General features: G+C 53.3%; 1 protein-coding gene across 3 annotated transcripts in view; it reads left to right on the top strand.

Annotated features, from left to right (window-relative positions):
- The first annotated feature begins 2,165 nt into the window (after nt 1-2,165).
- LOC127566591 (fibulin-2-like) overlaps nt 2,166-18,686 on the top strand; it is a 46,376-nt gene continuing 29,855 nt past the window's right edge. Inside the window, exons 1-4 of one of the 3 annotated variants that reach the window (XM_052009073.1) lie at nt 2,166-2,447; nt 12,774-13,373; nt 16,521-16,629; nt 17,240-17,369. In XM_052009073.1, coding sequence (XP_051865033.1) covers nt 12,788-13,373; nt 16,521-16,629; nt 17,240-17,369 — 825 coding nt within the window. In that variant the 5' untranslated portion in view covers nt 2,166-2,447; nt 12,774-12,787. Of the gene's footprint in view, nt 2,448-2,533; nt 2,766-12,773; nt 13,374-16,520; nt 16,630-17,239; nt 17,370-18,686 lie in introns of those variants that run through there. The other 2 variants (XM_052009070.1, XM_052009071.1) reach the window with 2 other exon arrangements.

Genomic DNA, 18,686 nt, shown 5'->3' with positions numbered 1-18,686 from the left:
GTGCATGTGGGTGGAGAATCTGCTGTGGGTGGCAGAAGAGGTCTTGCATTGCAGGGGTGGGGCTTCCAAACACAGCAGGCAGGCTTCCACTGTGCTGCTTCCTCCTTCAAACCAGGGGAACACCCCTGGGTGAAGAGACTACTCCTCACAACCTCGGCTGAGGCAGCTTTGGCTGGTCTGGGTGAAGAAGCTTCCCTCAACCCCAGCTGAAGAGCCACCATCACAAGGTGTTGGTCACCCTGCTTATAGGAACGATGCCATGAGGCTGTAAAGAGGAGATTGTTGCTGGGACTCGGGGGACTGAGTTACGGAGGGAGGTTGAGCAGGTTGGGAGTGTAGGAGACTGAGGGGTGATCTTATAGAGGTGTATAAAACCATGAGGGGCAGAGATAGGGTGAAAGCACACAGTCTTTCCCAGGTTTGGGGAGTCAAGAATAAGAGGGCATAGGTTTAAGGGGAGAGATTTCATAGGAACCTGAGGGGCAACTTTTTCCACCCAGAGGGTGGTCCGTACATGGAACGAGCTGCCAGAGGTCGTGGTTGAGGCAGCTACATGCATGAGGACTTGGACAGGTACGGAGAGACTCCTCCTCCAGATCTCCAGGTCAAGGGGCTGCAGACAGGGTGGAGGGAAATGTCTCTCAGCAGCAAGTCGCCTCAGTCTTGCACACGCTGCCTGAATGGGATCCAAGAGGAGCTTAGAGGAAGGGCAGAGAACAGGGCAGTGTATAAATGCATGGCTCTTAGCATGGGCAGTATAGACGTATCCAACACTCAAGTATCCTGTTGACTGGACTTGGCAACTCTCAATACAAATTCAGCAAGAGGTTTTCGTCATGAAGTAGCTCATCAGTGTCATGTTGTGAATCCGTAAAAACAAAGCTATTAAATAGGTCAGTCGTTCCAGCTCCCCAAATGTTAAGTGGGTGAAGGGATGTTGGCTAAGAGAGGCCGTATTTGGGGGACAGAGTTGCGGGCTCGTTGTGGCTCACTGGTTGAACCACTTGCCTTCTGAGCTGGAAGGTTATGAGTTCGAGACTCGACTCTGGGCACCTGAGTGTCATCCAAAGGTGATGGTCGGGGGAGGGGGAGCGCCGCGCTGCCGGAGGGGCAGCGAGGAGGGAGCACCGCGCCATAGGACAGGTGCACCGGTTTTGAGGGAGACCCACACAATGGGAACGAGGTGACAATAGGAATGTTGCTCAAAGCCGTGGACTGTGGAAAGAGGCAACTTGCAGCTCGATCAAAGGAGTCAGGGCCCAGACACAGTCACCATTGCCAACGGCAGAGTGACAGGAAATCAGGAGGGGGTCACGGAGGGGCGGAATGGCCAGAAGGGGTCACAGATGAGGGGTGCAGGGATCAAGGAGACGGGGAGGGATGTGGGGACCAGAGGGGTTAACAGGGAGGGGCGTGGGGGCACACAGACGGGGAGGGGCACGGGGGCCAGAGGGGGGCATGGAGACGGAGGGGAGCGGGGGCTGGAGGGGGACACAGAGACAAGGGAGGGGTGCTGGAGGTGGAGGGGGGCACAGGGAGGGGAGGGCTGCTGAGGCCAGAGGGGGTCATGGAGATGGGGAGGGGCGCGGGTGTCATGGAGACAGGGAGAGGAGCGGGGCCTGGTGGGGGTATGGAGACAGGGAGGGGAGGGAAGCAAGGGCTGATGGGGGTTATGGGGAGGGGCAAGGGCAACACAATTTGGAACCCAAGACCCTCTGTTTATTCTGGTCGTCCTTGCTGGGTATAGCCACAGCAATAGGCTAACAGAGAGGATCACATCTTGCTGTGCAAAATAGTTCTGGGTGCTTGTCGTAACATGCCAGCAACAACCCACAGGTAAAAGCAGACGGGAGATGGGAGAGGTAACCCAACCATCAGCCCCACACCACCCTGTGGCACTTGAGGGCAATACCAGTGCTACTGCCCACCAGAGTCTCACTGCTGGCTGCAGCTGTGGGCAGAGAGTGGGTAGTGAGGTCAGTATCAAGGCTTGCCTTACTTCTTAGGCACCCTGTACAAACTGTTCACACAGTCCCAGTGCTCCAGTCAGACACGGTGAGGGTCCCTCCACACCGTCCCATCACATACTCCCAGGGTCAGACACAGGGTGAAGCTCCCTCTACACGGTCCCATCACACACTCCCGGGGTCAGACACAGAGCGAAGCTCCCTCCACGCCATCCAACGACGGAAGAAGACTGCTTAACTGAAACCTGCAAAGAAAGGGTTAACGCTGAGTTCCTCCCATGGATGTGGGAAGGTGCTCATTGCTCGTACACACTGGCTCGCTGCAAACAAGCTGATGTGAGTGGGCTACTGGAGTGAGGAACGCATGCCTTGGCTGGGGATCTGTCGTGCCCAGACCCCGGAAGCAATGGTCAGCCGGACGCAGTCCAGGACGTTGGGAGCACTGGCCTGAGGTGGCCCCTTGCTGGAACAAGTTTGCAGGTAAGCAGTTTTGTGTCTTGTTACTACTTTAAAGCTCCCTCAGGAGAAGGGTTTTGCAGGCTTGCGGAGAGACGGGCTGGTTTGGGCAAGTTTTCCCAGCAAGGGAGGTATTCACTGAGGTTAATGCCCCCTGGGCTGACTCCATGAGCTGGTTTGACTCTCGCAAGGGAGTGTGTGCGCTCTGTGTGTTTGGCTCCACGGTTCGACCGTGGGTCGTCTGGGTTTGTTGGGAGAAATCCAGTCTGCTGCCCCTCTCGGCTCTGGGGGCCCAACCTCACCCCCAGAAAGGGGAGAGTTAACATCTGGACAAGGACAGATGTGAGTGTGCGAGCTGGCTAGGCAGAGGGCAAGGGTCAATGTCGGGGCAGACATTGGGAAGGGATTAGAGGCCCGTGTGATGACTTGTTTACCCCCGCACTGGAGGCAGAGAATTAATGTCATCATGGTCTGTGAGAGTGTGTGTGTGAGTGTTAGAGAGTGTGTGTGAGAGAGAGGGTGGGTCTGTGTGTGTGAGAGAGTGGGTCTGTGCGTGAGTGTGTGCGCGAGAGTGTGTGGGGGGTCTGTGTGTGTGTGAGAGTGTGTGTGTGAGAGAGGGAGAGAGGGTCTGTGTGTGTGAGAGAGAGAGAGTGGGTCTGTGTGTGTGTGAGAGAGAGAGTGGTTGTGTGTGTGTGAGAGAGTGTGCGAGAGTGTGTGTGTGGGTCTGTGTGTGTGTGAGAGAGCTGGTCTGTGTGTGTGAGAGATGCTCTGTGTGTGCGCGAGAGAGACACTGAGGGAGGTGCACTGTCTGTGTGATGCTGCGAGAGTGTGTGCGGGAGACTGCGTGCGCGGGAGGGTCTGTGTGCAAGGGTGCGCAGGAGGTTCTGCATCCACGAGGTGGGTGGTGAGGGTGTGGAGAGTGTGTTTGAGAAGGATGCGGGGACAGAGGGGAGACTGGGTGTGTGGGGGAGGGTGTAAAGGCTGGGATGGTCGGGGATGGGGAGGGAAGGGTCCCATCCACCTCTCCCCTCCATCCCTCCACCTCCCTCTCCAATCCCTCCACCTCCCCCATCCCTCCCCTCTCCCCCTCCTTCCCCCTCCATCCCTCCACCTCCCCCAATCCTTCCACCTCCTCCTCCCTCCCCAATTCTTCCACCTCCCCCTCCAATCCCTCCACCTCCCCATCCCTCCACCTCTCCCCCTCCATCCCTTCACCTCTCCAATCCCTCCACCTCCCCATCCTTCCACCTCCCTCCCCCTCCATCCCTCCACCTTCCTCCCCCAATCCTTCCACCTTCCCCTCCAATCCCTCCACCTCCCCATCCTTCCACACCCCTCCTCCCCCTCCATCCATCCACCTTCCTCCCCCAATCCCTCCACCTCCCCAGCCCTCCACATAAGTGTGAAGTGGTTCATTTTGGTAGGTCAAATATGTTGGCAGAATATAGTATTAATGGTAGGACCCTTGGCAGTGTGGAAGATCAGAGGGATCTTGGGGTCCGAGTCCACAGGACGCTCAAAGCGGCAGCGCAGGTTGACTCTGTGGTTAAGAAGGCATATGGTGTGTTGTCCTTCATCAATCGGGGAATTGAATTTAGGAGCCATGAGGTATTGTTGTAGCTGTATAGGTCCCTGGTCAGACCCCACTTGGAGTATTGTGCTCAGTTCTGGTCGCCACACTACAGGAAGGATGTGGAAACCATAGAGGTGCAGAGGAGATTTACAAGGATGCTGCCTGGATTGGGGAGCATGCCTTATGAAAGCAGGTTGAGGGAACTCGGCCTTTTCTCCTTGGAGAGACGGGGGATGAGGGGGGACCTGATAGAGGTGTATAAGATGATGAGAGGCATTGATCGTGTGGATAGTCAGAGGCTTTTCCTCAGGGCTGAATTGGTGGCCACAAGAGGACACAGGTTTTAAGGTGCTGGGAGCGGGTACAGAGGAGATGTCAGGGGTAAGTTTTTTACTCAGAGAGTGGTGAGTGTGTGGAATGGGCTGCCGGCAACGGTGGTGGAGGCTGATACGTTAGGGTCTTTCAAGAGACTGTCAGATAGGTACATGGAGCTTAGTAAAATAGAGGGCTATGGGTAAGCCTAGTAATTTCTAGGGTAGGGACATGTTCGGCACAGCTTTGTAGGCCGAAGGGCCTGAATTGTGCTGTAATTGTTCTATGTTCTATCCCCCTCAACCTCCCCCTCCAATCCCTCTGCCTCCACCCTCCATCTCCCCCCTCCAATCCCTCCATCTCCTCCCCTTCATCCCTCCACCTTCCACCCCTCCACTCCCCTCCCCCCCCCCCCCCCCCCCCCCCCCCCCCCCCCCCCCCCCCCCCCCCCCCCCCCCCCCCCCCCCAGGTCACACTAGGGAGTGTTGTGGATGGATCTGGCCTCCTTATGTGATGAAGGACTTGCGGCGGAGGGAGGTTTGACCAGATGGTACTAGGACTTGCCCAGCAGGGATGGGAGCAGTCTGGGACTGCATTGTCCAGGGTTTGGAAGAATGAGAGTTGATCTCACCGAAACTTCCAAAGGCTCAACGGGCTGGGTGTAGGGAGGGTGCTTCCCTGGGGTCTGGGGCAACTCCCTCTGGATACAGAGGTTGGCTGTCCAGCACTGAGATGGGGAGAGATATCTTTACTCTGAGGAATCTGGGACCGAGATGGATGGATTTCCAGATATTGAGGGAACCAAGGGAGATGGGGATAAGGCAGCAAGATGATTCAGAGGCAGAACATCAGCCAAGTCCTTGATGAATGGGCCATCATCATCAAGGGGCCGAGTAGCCTGCTTCTGTGCCCATCGTTTCACATGTAATGTTCTCCGGCATAGAACAGTGCAGCTCAGGAACAGACCCTTCAGCCCACCATGTTGTGCCGAACTAGTGACACCTAATTAAACTAATCCCTTCCACCTGCATGTGGTCCACCTTTCTCCCTCTCTGCACATTCACATGCCTATCCATAAGACCACAAGACATAGGAGCAGAATTGGGCCATTTGGCCCATCGAGTCTGCTCCGCCATTGGATCATGGCTGATTTATTTTTCCCTCTCAAACCCATTCTCCTGCCTTCTCCCCGTAACCTTTGACGCCTTCACTGATCAAGAACCTATCAACTTCCACTTTTAAATACACCCGCTGACTTGGCCTCCACAGCTGTCTGTGGCAATGCATTCCACAGATTCACCGCCCTCCAGCTGAGAGAAATTCCTCCTCATCTCTGTTCTAAAGGGATGTCCTTCTATTCTGGTCCTAGACTCTCCCAGTGTCCACTCTATCCAGGCCTTTCAATATTCAGTAGTTCTCAATGAGATTCCCCCCCACCCCCATCCTTCTAAACTCCAGCGAGTACAGGCCCAGAGCCATCAAACCCTCATACAAGATCACAAGACAAGGGAGCAGAAGCAGGCCATTCGGCCCATCGAGTCTGCTCCAAGGAAAGGGAAAATAGAAATGAGAAATGGGGAATGGAAAAAAAAACCTATTCTAATCCCAATTTCCGGCCTTATCCCCATATCCCTTGATATCCTGACTATTTAGATATCTACCTATCTCCTCCTTGAACGCCCCCACTGATCTGGCCTCCACTGCTGTACATGGCAAAGAGTTCCACAAATTCACCACCCTCTGGCTAAAGAAATTTTTCCTCATCTCTGTTTTGAAATTGTACCCTCTAATTCTAAGATTGTGCCCTCTGGTCCTGGACTCACCCACCAAGGGAAACAGCCTAGCCACATTTACTCTGTCCTTTCCTATCAATATTTTAAATATCGCTATGAGGTCCCCTCTCATTCTTCTGTACTCCAGTGAGTACAGTCCAAGAGCCGACAAACGCTCCTCATACGTCAGCCCTTTCATTCCTGGAATCATCCTCGTAAATCTCCTCTGAACCCTCTCCAACATCAACACATCCTTCCTAAGATGTGGGGCCCAAAACTGCGCACAATATTCCAAATGAGGCCTCACTAGTGCCCCGTAGCACCTCATCAACACTTCCTTACTTTTATACACTATACCTTTCGAAATGAATGCCAACATAGCATTCGCTTTCTTTACCACCGATCCGACCTGGTGGTTAACCTTTAAGGTATCCTGCACGAGTACCCCCAAGTCCCTTTGTACATCCGTGCTTTGAATTTTCTCTCCTCCTAGATAATAATCTGCCCGCTTATTTCTGCTTCCAAAGTGTACAACTGCACATTTCTCAACATTGAATCTCATCTGTACAACGTACAGCAGTGGAGGCCAGATCAGTGGGGGCGTTCAAGGAGGAGATAGATAGATATCTAAATAGTCAGGATATCAAGGGATATGGGGATAAGGCCGGAAATTGGGATTAGAATAGTTTTTTCCCCATTCCCCATTTCTCAATTCTATTTCCCTTTCCTTGGAGCAGACTCGATGGGCCGAATGGCCTGCTTCTGCTCCCTTGTCTTGTGATCTTGTGATCTGCCATTTCCTTGCCCATTCTCCTAAACTGTCTAGGTCCCTCTGCAACCTTCCTATCTCTTCAATACTCCCTACTCCTCCCCCTATCTTGGTGTCATCCGCAAACTTAGCCACGAAACCATTTATTCCATTATCCAAATCGTTAATGTACAAGGTAAAAAGGAGCGGTCCCAACACCGACCCCTGCGGCACACCACTAGTAACCGGTAACCAACCAGAACGAGATCCATTTATTTCCACTCTTTGCTTCCTGTCAACCAGCCAATGCTCCACCAATTCTGTTATCCTACCCGTAATTCCATGACCTCTCATCTTATTAATCAGTCTCTTGTGAGGCACCTTATCAAAGGCCTTTTGAAGTCTAAATACACAACATCTACCGCCTCTCCCTTATCCACCTTACCTGTGATTTCTTCAAAAAACTCCAATAGGTTGGTCAGGCAGGATCTTCCCTTCACAAAACCATGTTGGCTAGGACCTATCCTGCCCTACGCCTCTAGGTATTCCGTAACCCCGTCTTTGAGGATAGATTCCAATAACTTTCCCACCACTGACGTCAGACTAATAGGTCTGTAATTTCCTTTATGCTGCCTCCCACCTTTCTTATACAACGGAACTACATTTGCGACCTTCCAGTCCTCCGGAACCATGCCAGAATCTATCAATTCCTGGAAAATTATCGCCAATGCCTCCGCTATCTCTAAAGCCACCTCCTTCAGAACCCGGGGATGCACCTCATCCGGTCCGGGAGACTTATCAGTCTTTAGCCCATTTAGTTTTCCTAGCACCTTCTCCCTAGTAATCTTAACTGAACTCAGTTCCATTTCGTGAGACTCCTGACTAACCGGCACATTGCTGATGTCCTCCACGGTGAAGACCGATGCAAAATATTCACTCAATTCCTCTGCCATCTCTCTATCGTCCATTATAATAGCTCCTGCACCGTTATCAATTGGTCCTATATCAACCCGTGTCTCTCTTTTACTCCTTATGTATTTAAAAAAACTCTTAGTATCCTTTCGAATGTTATCCGCCAACTTCCTTTCATAATTCATCTTTTCTTTCCTAATGACCTTCTTAGTTTCTCTCTGCAGGTTCTTAAAAGCTTCCCAGTCTCCTGTTTTCCCACTAATTTTTGCTTCTTTGTACGCCGCCCCTTTTGCTTTTATTTTAGCCTTCACCTCTCTCATTATCTACATTTGTGCCTTTTTTCCATTCAAAACCTTTTTTCTTGGAATATATCTATCCTGCATTTTTCTTTTATCCTGTAGAAATTCCTTCCATTTCTCCTCCGCCGTCCCTCCAGCCAGCTTACTCTTCCAATCAATTAGGGCCAACTCCTCTCTCATACCACTGTAATTTCCTTTGTTCCACTAAAATATCGATACACCAGTTATCAGCTTCTCCTTCTCAAACTTGAAACTGAACTCAATCATATTGTGATCACTGGTTCCCAGTGGTTCCTTTACCTTTAGTTCCCTAATCACCTCTGGTTCATTACACAGCGCCCAATCCAAAACAGCCGATCCCCTGCTGGGCTCTTCAGCAAGTTGCTCTAGAAAAACGTCCCTTAGATGTTCCACAAACTCCCTCTCCTGAGTACTACCACCATTCTGGATTTCCCAGTCCACCTTCATGTTAAAATCCCCCATAATTATCTTCACATTGTCACTCTGGCATGCTTTTTCTATCTCAAACTGCAACTTATCGTCCACTTGCTGACTGCTATTAGGGGGCCTATATATGACTGCTACCATTGTCCTTTTACCCTTGCTATTCCTTAGCTCCACCCAGAAGGATTCCACCTCCTCTGACCCAATGTCCTTCCTTTCTATTGATTTTATATCACTACTAACCATCATGGCCACACCTCCCCCTCTGCCTACCCGCCTATCCTTCCTATACACTGTGTACCCCTGGGCATTCAGTTCCCAATCACATTCATCATAAAGCCATGACTCAGTGATTGCCACAATGTCGTATTTATTAACCTGTAGTTGTGCCACTAGGTCAGCTACTTTATTCCTAATGCTACGTGCATTTAAATATAGTACGTTTAGTCCAGTATCTGCTATTAATTTTGTTGTACTTCTATTGTTCAGCAGATTATCCTGGCTTTCCACCTGTCTATCCTTCTTACCATCTTCACTACATACTATCTTAGACATGTTCCTATATACCTCATCCCCTATCCTAACATTCTGTATCCTAACATCCTGACTTGTTGTACTTCTATTATTCAGCAAATTATCCTGACTTCTCACCTGCCTGTCCTTCTTGCCATCCTCATTGGACTTGTTTCTATAAACTTCCTCCCTTACCTTAGCATCTTGTAACCTAACATCCTGGTTTCCATCCCCCTGCCAGATCAGTTTAAACCCTCCCCTACAACTAAATTAAACATTCCTGCCAGGATATTGAAACCTTTGGAGTTTAGGTGCAACCCATCCTTAGTGAACAGGTCATGCCTCCCCCAAAAAAGGTCCCAATTATCCAAAAATCTGAAGCCCTGCCCCCTGCACCAGTCACTCAGCCACACATTCATCTGCCAGAGCTTTCTATTCTTCCTATCATTGACACGTGGCACAGCACATTACAGGCCCTTTGGCCCACGATGTCGTGCCAACATTTTATCCTGCTCCAAGATCTATCTAACCCTTCCCTCCCACATCTCCCCCCATTTCTCTATCATTCATGTGTCTATCTAAGAGTCTCTTAAATATCCCTAATGTATCTGCCCCCACAACCTCTGCCGGCAGTGCGTTCCACGCACCCACCACTCTCTGTGTAAAAAAAAACTTACCCCTGACATCCCACTTATACCTTCCTCCAATCACCTTAAAATTATATCCCCTCGTGTTAGCCATTTTCACCCTGGGGAGAAAAAGTCTCTTGACTGTCCACTCGATCTATGCCTCTTATCATCTTGTACACCTCTATCAAGTCACCTCTCATCCTCCTCCTCTCCAAAGAGAAAAGCCCTGGCTTGCTCAGCCTATCCTCATAAGACATGCAACCCTTTCATTCCTGGGATCATTCTTGTGAACCTCCTCTGGACCGTCTCCAACGCCAGCTCATCCTTCCTTAGATGTGGTCCCAAAATATCTCCTCTTAAGCCTCTGAAGTTCCTTAAACACCTCTATCATATCACACCTCCACCACCACCCCTGTTTCAGTCACACACCACTCCGTGTTTTTAAAAAAAACTTGCCCTGCACATCTCATGAAACAGTACAGCACATTAACAGGCCCTTCGGCCCACGATGTTATGTCAAACTCTCCCTCTTTCAAAGTCAAAGTCGAGTTTATTGTCAGATACACAAGTCCATATGTGCACAGGTGCAATGAAAAACTTACTTGCAGCAGCATCATAGGCACAGAGCATCAGATAGGCAGCATTCACAAGAAAAGCATAAATTATACAAAGAACACAACTAGAACAAAGTCCACTGTAGTGCAGAGCGGTCCCAGTGTTGTTGTACTGAGGCGGTGATTAGGGTTGTGCCGGTCGGTTCAAGAACTGAATAGTTGAAGGGAAGTAGCTGTTCCTGAACCTGGTGGTGTGGGACTTCAGGCTTCTGTACCTCCTGCCTGATGGGAGCTGTGAGAAGATGGCACGGCCCGGATGGTGGGGATCTTTGATGATGGATGTTGCCTTCCTGAGGCAGCGCCTCCTGTAGATATTCCCGATGGTGGGGAGGGATGTGCCCGTGATGTATTGGGCTGACTCCACGACTCTCTGCGGCTTCTTGCGCTCTTGCACATTCGAATTGCCGTCCCAGACCGTGATGCAACCAGTCAGGACACTTTCAACAGTACATCTGTAGAAGTACATGTGTTATGAGTTGGGCATGGATCGAGCTCTCTGCAGCTTCGGACCTTCCTGCACGTTAAATGCATGCCCTCGAGAAGCTGTACAGTGAGGGAGTCAATGCCCAGAGAGTGAAAGGAGCAGTGCTGAGAGAGTGTCACACCGCAGGAGGGGCACTACCGAGGGGATGCCACACTGTGGCAAGGTGCCAGTGGATAGCTGCAGTTGATAATCAAGCCCTGTAATACATACTGAAGCAGTATTTTGTTGACTAATCAACGTTCAGGTCCTCCAATGTGGCAGGTTTCACTGAATATTCAATAGTCAAAGGACGATATGTGCAAACGAGCAGTTAATAGATTTTAATGATTGATGTGTTTCGGTGGTAATCAATATTTGACAGGCTGTGATCAATATGCAGCGTGTCTTTAGTATTACATGGGCTTTAACCACTATTTAATCTATAGTTTTATAGATTCTATTAACATGTAATTGGCTCAAATCATTAACCCACATCTAGTCAACAATGAGAGAGATTCTGGGAGGAGGTGGCTCCCAAGAATGTCCACACCTTTGACAGTGCTGGGGCCCAGTTCTTCGGAGCTGGAGACGAGGCTGAAGGTTCACAACCTTGTTCAGACAGAACTGTAGATAAATGAGAATGTAAGGGGTGTGATTTAGAAGGTTGGCAGACAACTGGTGGAGTTTTAGGCACAGAGTGAAGCTCCCTCCGCACCATCCCATCACACACTCCCGGGGTCAGACACAGGGTGAAGCTCCCTCCACACCGTCCCATCACACACTCCCGGGGTCAGACACAGGGTGAAGCTCCCTCCACACTGTCCCATCACACACTCCTGGGGTCAGACACAGGGTGAAGCTCCCTCCACACCGTCCCATCACACCCTCCCAGTGTCAGACACAGGGCGAAGCTCTCTCCACACCATCCCATCACACACTCCCAGGGTTAGACACAGAGTGAAGCTCCCTCTGCACCGTCCCACCACACACTCCTGGGGTCAGACACAGGGTGAAGCTCCCTCCACACCGTCCCATCACAGCCTCCCAGGGTTAGACACAGAGTGAAGCTCCCTCTGCACCGTCCCACCACACACTCCCGGGGTCAGACACAGGGTGAAGCTCCCTCTACACTGTCCCATCACACACTCCTGGGGTCAGACACAGGGTGAAGCTCCCTCCACACCGTCCCATCACACACTCCTGGGGTCAGACACAGGGTGAAGCTCCCTCTGCACCGTCCCGTCACACACTCCCGGGGCAGGGATAGCACTGAGCTGACCAACTCCGATTAGTGATCTGGCTGCTGCAGTCATTGTGGTGGAACCTCTGGAGATGGGAGGAGGTAGAGAGAGATGACAGGGTGGATGTGAGCGACCCCCTTGGCTGGGAGAAGAACGCCAGGTCCCTCCCCACTGTCCTCAGTCCGAGATTTATCCCCAGAGACAGGCCTCTGGAGATTTTCAGCTCGCTGCCTGTGGGATCGTGGTCTGAGGGTGTGAGGGGCTGACCTTCCCATTACCGCCGCAGTTCCCGCGACCTGCCTCGGGGTGTCCTCTCCAGATCTCAAAGCCCGCCTCTGGCCAGCAGCCTGCACATCTGTGCAACACCCGGTGAGCTGGGCAGTGGGGAGCCAGATGTGGTGGGGGGGGGGGGGTGGTGGAGGAGGGAGAGGGAGAGAGAATGGCCTGGGGGGGAGTTCAGCGCATAGCCTGTGGGGACGTTCACCATCGGGAGCTGTGGAACAGACATATCCAGACACGTGCACGTAATCAGGACACGCACACACACACAGGCAGAGAGGGACAGGCAGATAGTTACACACAGGCAGAGAGACAGACATAGGCAGAGAGAGAGAGACACACACAGGCAGAGACACACAGGCGGAGAGAGAGAGGGACACACACACACCCTGTGTCTGACCCCAGGAGTGTGTGATGGGACGGTGCGGAGGGAGCTTCACCCTGTGTCTGATCCCGGGAGTGTGTGATGGGACATTGCGTAGCGAGCTTCACCCTGAAGTGTGTGTGATGGTCCTCTCTCTCTCTCTTGCTCTCTCTCCCCCTCACTGCAGGTTCCCCCTGAGCCATGGCTGCCCACTCGGTCGGGATCCTGCTGTGTGCCGCGCTGGCACTCTCGGTGGCCCCGCCCGGCCCAGACTGCACGGGGGTGGTGTGCGACGAACTGCATGACTGCATCGAGGAGACACTGGAGCCCGGAGCCTGCTGCGCCCACTGCCTGCGGCGGGGCTGTGTCTGCCGGGGCTACGAGTACTACGACTGCCTGCAGGCTGGCTTCCAGCAGGGAAGGGTCCCCGGCGGGACGTCCTACCACGTTGACTCGGGCAGCACCGTCTGCCGGTGTCCCGAGGACGGGGGCCAGATCAGCTGCAGTTTCATCCCCTGCCCCAAGCTGCCCGACAACTGTGCACAGGTTTTCCGGCCACGGCGCGGCTGCCCCCAGTGCGCCCGGCTGGGCTGCCTGAGTGGCGGGCTCCTCCGGCCGGCCGGGCACTCCTTCAGCCCCCAGCCCTGCATCCTGTGCCGCTGCCTGCCCACCGGGGACCTCTCCTGCTCCCCGCAGCCCGGCTGCCGGCCGCGGGAGTCAGGGGACGGGGCCGGTGGGGTCCTGAACGACCAGAGGCACTCAGGAGCGGAGGAGGAGGCGGCTGGAGGTGAGTGCAGGGAGGCGGGGGGTGGGGTGCCACTTACGGAGGGATGTCGCCTGCAGAGGGGAGGGAGGAGGGAACTGGAGGAGGGGGTGTAGTGGTTGTGAGGTGGGGGGGGAAGAGCTGACCGGAATTTGGAGGAAGGATGCCAATTATCGAGGGCGTCAACTGTGAGGGAGGGAGGTGAGTGGGTCATAATGGAGGGAAGGGGGAGAGCTGACGCGAATTTGAAGGGAGGGCGCCAATTATCGAGGGCGTCAACTGCAGAGGAAGGAGGGAGGTAAATGGGTCATAATGGAGGGGAGGAGGGAGGGGAGGGGGGAAGAGGATGTCAGTGGGGGTTTGGAGGGTGAGGAGAGAGCGGAAGGGGAGGGGGTGCGGGCAACGTTGGGTCGTGGTGGGGGATTAATGGGAAGGAAGGGTGTGTTGCTAAGGTGTGTGGGACGGTGAAGGGAGAGGTGGTGGGGTTGCGAGGGAGGAATCGATAGGACGTAGTGGAGGGTGAGGGGGAAGGGGGGGGTGGGCAGTGTGTGGGGGGGGGTATTGAGGGCAGTAGCAGCTATAGGGTCGGGGTAAGCTGATGACAGCTGGAGCAGACGAGGAGGAGAAGCAGATAGAGCCCGTCCAGACCGCTGCCTCCAGTGAGAGAGGTAACGGGGGGGGGGGGGGGGGGGGGGGGGGGGGGGGGGAGCGGTTAAACCCTAGGCCGGAGCTGATTCACATTCCCTGAGGTCTGGGGGGTGGGGGGGTTCGGTTCTGGTCTCCGTCCCCGGGGAAGGGTCAGAGCAGAGGGGCAGTTATCCCATGAGGAAGGCTGCTCCGTGCTATCTGGGGATGGGAAGTGGGGGAGAGGTGATCTCGTCGGGACACCGAATTGGGTTAGGGTTAGATACCCCACGGACTGGAGAGCCTGGCACCAAGGGAGCACTTGTCTTGGGGCAGGGAGGAACTTCTTAGCTCCAGGGATTGGGGATCTTGGCCCAGATGGATCTCCCCCAACATCTACCCCCTCCTTCCCTGTGGCCTGACCCACTCCTTGTGGTCTCTCAGCTCTGGGTCACAAGAGTTGCACAGCAGGGAAACAGACCCTTCGGCCCAACCGGCCCATGCCGACCAAGATGCCCACTTGCCCGCGTTTGGCCCATATCATAGAACAGTACAGCACAGGAACAGGCCCTTCAGCCCACATTGTCTGTGCCAATTAAACTAAATCTCTTCTGCCTGTATATGGCCCATATCCCTCCATTCCCTGCACATTCATGTGTCTAACAGCTACTCAAGCGCCTCTATCGTATCTGCCTCCACCACTTCGCTTGGGCAGTGTGCTCCAGGACCCACCGCTGTGTGTGTGTGTGTGTGTGTGTGTGTGTGTGTGTGTGTGTGTAACAAAAAAAATCGCCCCACACATCTCCTTTAAACTTTCCCCCCTCACCTTAAATTCACGCCCTCTGGTATCTGACATTTCTCTCCTGGGAGAAAGACTCTGACTGCCTACTCTATCTATGCCTCTTATAATCTTATAAGCATCCTATCTGGATGTATCACGGCTTGGTACGGCAACTGCTCTGCCCAGGACCGCAAGAAACTGCAGAGAGTTGTGGACACAGCCCAGCGCATCACGGACACCAGCCTCCCCTCCTTGGACTCTGTCTTTACCTCTCACTGCCTTGGCGAAGCAGCCAGCACAATCAAAGACCCCACCCACCCGGGTCATTCTCTCTTCTCTCCTCTCCCATCAGGTAGAAGATACAGGAGCCTGAGGGCACGTACCACCAAGCCCAAGGACAGCTTCTACCCCACTGTGATAAGACTATTGAATGGTTCCCTTATACGATGAGACGGACTCTGACCTCACGATCTACCTTGTTGTGACCTTGCACCTTATTGCACTGCACTTTCTCTGTAGCTGTGACACTTTACTCTGTACTGTTATTGTTTTTACCTGTACTACATCAATGCACTCTGTACTAACCCAGTGTAACTACACTGTGTAATGAATTGACTTGTACGATTGGTACTCAAGACGAGTTTTTCACTATACCACAGTACAAGTGACAATAATAAACCAACACCAATAACCCTCTATCAGGTCTCCCCTCAGCCTCTGCTGCTCCAGAGAGAACAACCCAAGTCTGTCCAACCTCTCCTTATAGCCCATGCCCCCTAATCCAGACAGCATCCTAGTGAACCTCTCCTGCACCCTCTCCAAAGCCCCCATGTCCTCGTGGGGTGGCCAGAACTGCGCGCAATACTCCAGAAGTGGTCAGACCAAAGTTTTACACAGCTGCAATGTGACTTCCCGACTTTTCGACTCGCACACGCAAGGTCTGCAGAATCGTAGACGACCCCTCTCATCCCTCCCACGACCTACTTATCCCACTGCCGTCTGGCAAGCGGTACCGGAGCATCCGGGCCAGAACTACTAGACTGTACAACAGTTTCTCCCCCCAGGCTGTCAGGCTCCTGAATACCCTGGAGACGTTTCAGACAAATGCCGCGTCAAAAGCCCTGGTTTGCGTACAAGAACTTTGGCAGCTGCTGAACATGTTTATACACTTAGTGCAACACACTGAGTTCCGTATTTTCTTCGTCCAACTCGGTTTTGCACTAACCCTGCACTAATTTGTATTCTGTATATACCATTTTTTGCACTATTCGTACTTGTACAGTTTTTTTGTCTGTGTTTATTGTATGTCCTCTGTTCTATGTATGTCCTCTGTTGTGTGAGTCTGGGGGAAATGACATTTCGTTCCTCCGTGTGTTTTTATAACATTTGGATGACTGACAATAAAGTAACTTGAAACTTGACGCCCTGACCCATGAAGGCAAGCGTGCCGTACGCTGCCTTTACCACTCGATCTACCTGTGCGGCCACTTTCGGGGGGAGCTGTGGACTCAGACCCCAGGATCCCCCCTGTATGTCGATGCTCCTCGGGGGTCCCGCGGTTTGTTCTACCGTGAGCCACCAACCGTCCCGGCTGAACCACTGTGCGTGGTTCGGCTCTCGACCCCCACTCCACCGATCTCACCAGCTTTGCCTCCCAGTGAGTGTTTTCTGCACCGCCCCCCCCCCACATTCTTCCTGCGGTGGGGTTGACCAGGTGTATGTCCCCACGAACCTGTCCGCTCAAATGTGTCTCCTCTCCCCTGCAGGACTCCCGGAGACTCTCACCTCCTGCTGCAATGTTGGACGACGGTGGGCTTCCAAGGACGGGATATGCCTGAGGGAAATGGCTCTCCAGGCGGATTCAAGGCTGTGTGGGTAGGTTCACCTTTGGAATGTTGGTCCTTGGAGGTGGTTGTTACTCTGGTCTCATTAGTGTGTGTGTGTGTCTTTGTCAGGCTACTCTCTGTCTGTGTGTATGCCCCTCCCCCACCCCGCCCTGGGATCTGTTCATACCCACCCACCCCCCACCCCATACCTCTCTGTCAGTCTGTGTGTTCAGGAATGACTACGTGTCCTTGTCCTCCTCGCAGGGTCTGTTCCTGCGCGTGTAGCTCTGTTTATTTCTTTGTGCACGAGAGTGTGCCTGAGTGTCTCAGTGAATCTGTGCCTGTGAACCTCTGGATGTGTGTGTGCGTGTACGTTTGTGTGTCTTTGTCTTGGGCACGTGAGTGTGTGTCTCTGAGTGAATGTGTGCGCGTCTCAGTGTGTGTGCATCTCTCTCTGAGTGTGTGTGTCTGTCTCTGTGTCTCTGTGTGCGTGTCCCTGAGTGAGTGTGTGTGTGTGAGTCTCTCTCTGAGTCTGTGTGTCCCTGGGTGAGTGTGTGTGTGCCCTGGGTCCATGCTGTGTCTGCACTCACCCTGCCTGCTGCACTGGGGGGGGTGTTTCTGACACGGGATGTGGGATCTCTCCGTCCTCGCTCACCCAGGGAGCTGCAGGAACAGTGCTGCCTGTCAGCATTGGAGGAGATCAGATGCCGGGCTGGTGTGGAGGCAGCGCAGAGCGGAGACCCCTGCCTCCTGGACGAGAAGGAGGGGTGCGGATCAGACCCATTTAAGGTAAGCCCCCCACCCGTCCCCAGTGCTTGCACCGGGGGGGGGGGGTGGGGTGGGGAACGGGGGATATGTAGACAGGAGGGTTGGGGGCAGGGGGCAGTGCACCCTCTCCCAGATGTTCCCAGTGGTTTTCACCAGCACTGCATAGTCTGATCCCAGGCTGGACCACTCAGGGGTCAGGGTAAGGGGGGCCTCTGGGACCCTTGGTGAGACCCACACCCTTGTGTAGTTTGGGTCACGCCTCTCCCGCAAGAAACCGCAGAGAGTCGTGGACACAGCCCAGTCCATCGCAGGAACCAGCCTCCCCTCCACGGACTCCGTCTACACTTCCCGCTGCCTCAGGAAAGCAGCCGACGTAATCAGAGACCCCACCCACCCCGGACATTCTCTCTTCTCTCCCCTCCCGTCGGGCAGAAGATACAAAAACTTGAAAGCGCGCACCACCAGGCTCAAGGACAGCTTCTATCCCGCTGTTATAAGACTCTTGAACGGACCTCTCACCCTATAAGAACCATAGAACATAGAACCATAGAATGCTACAGCACAGAAAACGGGCCATTTGACCCTCCTAGTCTGTGCAGAAATGTTATTCTGCTAGTCCCATTGACCTGCACCCAGTCCATAACCCTCCAGACCTCTCCCGTCCATGTATCTATCCAATTTATACTTAAAACTTAAGAGTGAGCCCGCATTTACCACGTCAGATGGCAGCTCGTTCCACACTCCCACTGCTCTCTGAGTGAAGAAGTTCCCCCTAATGTTCCCCTAAACCTTTCCCCTTTCACATAAAGGTGAACTCTTGATCTCTCGAGAGGCCCTTGCACCTTACTGTCTGCCTGCACTGCTCTCCCTCTGTAGCTGTAACACTATATTCTGCATTCTGTTTTCCTTTCATACTCCATCGATGCACAGAACGATCTGGATGGCACGCAGACAAAAGCTTTTCACTGTATCTCGGTACATCTGACGGCAATAAACCGATTGGCACTCGCACTCTCTACGTTATACTGACCCATCTCCCCCCTCAGTCCTCAGCCCGAAACGCCGACAATTCCTTTACCCCACCCCCCCCACACCCCCCCCCCCCCCCAACAGATGCTGCCCGACCCACTGAGTTCCTCCAGCAGATTGTTTAGAAGGCAGAACGGTACAGCACGGCCCACGATGTCTCTGCTGACCATGATGCCAAATTAAACTACATCTACCTGCCTGCACGTGATCCACATCCCTCCGTTCCCTGCGTGTTCATGTGCCTGTCTAAATGCTTCTTAGACGCTTCTATTGTATCTGCTCCCACCACCCCTGGCAGCCTGTTCCAGG

The sequence above is a fragment of the Pristis pectinata genome, chromosome 43 (assembly GCF_009764475.1).
Source record: "Pristis pectinata isolate sPriPec2 chromosome 43, sPriPec2.1.pri, whole genome shotgun sequence".
Lineage (NCBI taxonomy): Eukaryota > Metazoa > Chordata > Chondrichthyes > Rhinopristiformes > Pristidae > Pristis > Pristis pectinata.
Note: the sequence above shows the minus strand (reverse complement) of the source record. Positions and strands in the feature narration are given on the sequence as shown.